The 2,988-nt window shown below is 42.4% G+C and overlaps 1 protein-coding gene across 1 annotated transcript in view; it reads right to left on the reverse strand.

The window, feature by feature from the left end:
• Positions 1-64: 64 nt before the first annotated feature.
• trappc14 (trafficking protein particle complex subunit 14) overlaps positions 65-2,988 on the reverse strand; it is an 11,925-nt gene continuing 9,001 nt past the window's right edge. Inside the window, exons 5-7 of the mRNA XM_005754166.1 lie at positions 1,413-1,474; positions 194-366; positions 65-120 (exon numbers count right to left, since the gene is read on the reverse strand). Of these exons, the coding sequence (XP_005754223.1) occupies positions 65-120; positions 194-366; positions 1,413-1,474 (291 nt within the window). The remainder of the gene's footprint in view (positions 121-193; positions 367-1,412; positions 1,475-2,988) is intronic.

A 2,988-nucleotide genomic window follows, 5' to 3' on the forward strand; every position in this document is an offset into this window, starting at 1 on the left:
GCGCTCTGTTTACGGAAGTAAAAATGGTGGCTACGGATCTAGTAGGTGTTGTTGCAGCAGTCTATCAATTTCTCTCCATGCTAATCAAGTCCAAAACCTCCGTTTCTGTCCATTGACTCGCTGCAGATTCAGGAGAGGGAGCAAATAATTATTTCCCACACACTAGAAACTGTCTGTAGGATTTGATACTCACCCTCTGAATTCCAGATCAGACGAACAGCAAGGAAATCTTGCAAATTGTTGAGCAGCGTATATTTCACCAAGAAGTGTTGTTGAGGCCTGATGGTCCTTGGGCAGGACGCCATCATCACCAACTCCGGACGATTTAAGTGAACGCTGGGTATCGAGTAACAAGTAGAGATGCATCTGGAGACAGCATGATAAGTATTATATTTCTATTATTAGAACATATAGCAGGAATTCTTCTTATAAGAGAAAACAAATAGCACAACAAGACTACAATTTCAATTCTATACAATTATAAACAGAAAAAAGTCATTTAATGTTCTTAAGAGACAGACAACCATTCCCACTCACAGTCGTACTTATGGGCAATTTAGAATTATAAGTTAACTTAATCCCACTAAACTTTGGTCTTTGGACTGTGGGAGGAAGAGAACCCACGCAAACTCCACACAGAAAGGCCCCAGGTGCTGCAACCGAACCCAGGATCCTCTTGCAGTGCTTATCGCAGTGTGACGCCTGCTAGCGTTTGTTGAGCAATTGCTGTCCTTCTACAGCAATGCATAGGGGTCAAAGGTCTAATGTAGTGCAGCCACATACATGATCCATAGTTGCTACAGTCTGCGCTAAGGGTGCAAACACGCACTCAGTTGTTATTTAAAATAGATGTTAAACTACAAATTCTGGAAGTCATATAAATATCATCTCTTAAATTGTTTAAAAAATTGTTTTTATTTTGCCACAGTTGGTGAAATTAATCAATTTATTTTTATACTAATTTTCTCTAAATCCTGTTATATGTTTGTGTTCAGTCAAATAACAAAATAGTGCTGTAGATCCAAAAATATAGGATTACAGATCGATCTCTCTCCATATATATATATAATAAAGGTTATTTGTATTTAGCAGCCTGCAGCCTTTTGATGATCCTTTGGTGCCCTCTAGTGACTCATGTGAAATAGTGATCAACTGGGAAATTAATGTTATTTCTGTTAAATAAACTCGTACGATCTTTATTTGTAGACCACACTAAGCAAAAGATAAATAAAAACCCAAAGGGAACTTTAAGTCTGTTTGCCATCCTTTACTGGATGCAAGCAGCGGCTGTAATTACTTTAAAATACACAGCAGTCGTTTCATATACACAGTACATGCAGACAGCACTGCTCCAGGACTGTTATGTACTGCTACTGCTACAGAAATACCTCAACAAGAAGACAAACAGTTACCTCATAGCAGGATGTACTGGACTGTGCCACTGTAGGACAGCCAACAATGGGACTTCCAAACCCTATGAAAAGACAACAACATTATTTAATAATTAAAACCTCCTCTTCGACCCCTCTACCTCTCACATTGGACTCTCCGGGAGGCTTCAGACTGAAAGCCCCATAGAGGGCAGAGAAGTGACAAGGTGATGAGAGGCATTATGAGGTATGGTCTTTCCATGTGATTTCCATGCATCCTCATTAAATTTCCAATTTTTACAGGTGGGATAAGGTCCCTAGGCTAGATGCCCCATGCTAACCAAGCCTACCTCGGATATGGGCAAGAGAAAAGTGAAACCATACCATCGCCAGGATTAACAAGGTCACTGTCAGGTGTTGAGGAGCCAGGATACTGATGAAAAGTGTACTGAAACAAGAAGGCTCAAGTCGGCAAGAGATGAGAACAGGGCACTGTTGGAGTACTAATATGCAAGTAACCCCAGGAGAAGAGGTTACATGAGCAGGATGTGGGACCTCTGGTATCTCCAGCATCCAGATTGTCAGCAAAACAACTACTAACTCAGTGTTCCAACATTTGCAGAAAGGAACTGCTGTCACAGCTAGAGACTGACGAGGTACAACACACAAGCTGTGGCAAGGGGGAGCCAGGAAGACAAGTTGGGGGGAGATATCATCATCACCCCCACCTGAGCTTGGGTACCAAGCCCAGGTACGATGGAAGAAGGAGCGCTGAGTGTGAGAGAAACTGACCTGAAAGGTAGGATCATGGTGAAGCTTTAAATTTGGACCCTCCGTATTCGGTTACCAAGATTACGTGAAGCACTCTCTGAAGGTCTACTAGATGATGTGAATGCAGCACTACGGACAGTTCCTACTGTAACCATCACTGAGACTAATCAATACCCCTCAGTACCCTGGAGAAGGAGACTGGAGGTCAAGATCAAGGTAGCGTGGAGCAAAGTTATCGGTATTGAAGTAGAAAGAAATACAGCAAGCACGATAACCTGCCTCAGTACCACATGGAAGCTCCTGTCAGGCATCATATCAGAGGCTGAACAGCATATGGTTCAATACATGAGCGGCGCACAGAAAGGAATCAGCAGGAATACTAGAGGAGTGAATCCCCAGCTACTGGTAGACAGAGCAGGCGCCTGAGACTGAAAGAGTTTGAATAATACAGGCTAAGGGAAGCATGTATAAAGTAAACAGAAAAGGCAGAGTGCCTTTAATTCCTATGGCATGTTCTAACCTGTAATACAAACGGTGGTGACCAGTAATGAAAGCAGCACTGTGACGTGGCAGATTTATTTTCTGATGTATTAATCATACATTTTTATCGTATCACATTAGTAATAGTAATAGCAAGAGCACTCCTGTCCCTTAGTTGTATGCATGTGCACTACAAATGGGCCTTGTGCTCTACACACACACTTGACGCAGTGAGGCCAGTGTTAGTTCATGGGAGAGGTTAAACAGATAGTGAGCCTCCTGTTTATCAGGGACGTAAATCCTTGGGTGACGGCCAAGCAGAAAACAAAGTCATAATTCTGTCTGTGAGGGAGAATTATGACTCTGC

This window comes from Pundamilia nyererei, unplaced genomic scaffold, assembly GCF_000239375.1.
Source record: "Pundamilia nyererei isolate P.nyererei 1_Seehausen unplaced genomic scaffold, PunNye1.0 scaffold00514, whole genome shotgun sequence".
NCBI lineage: Eukaryota > Metazoa > Chordata > Actinopteri > Cichliformes > Cichlidae > Pundamilia > Pundamilia nyererei.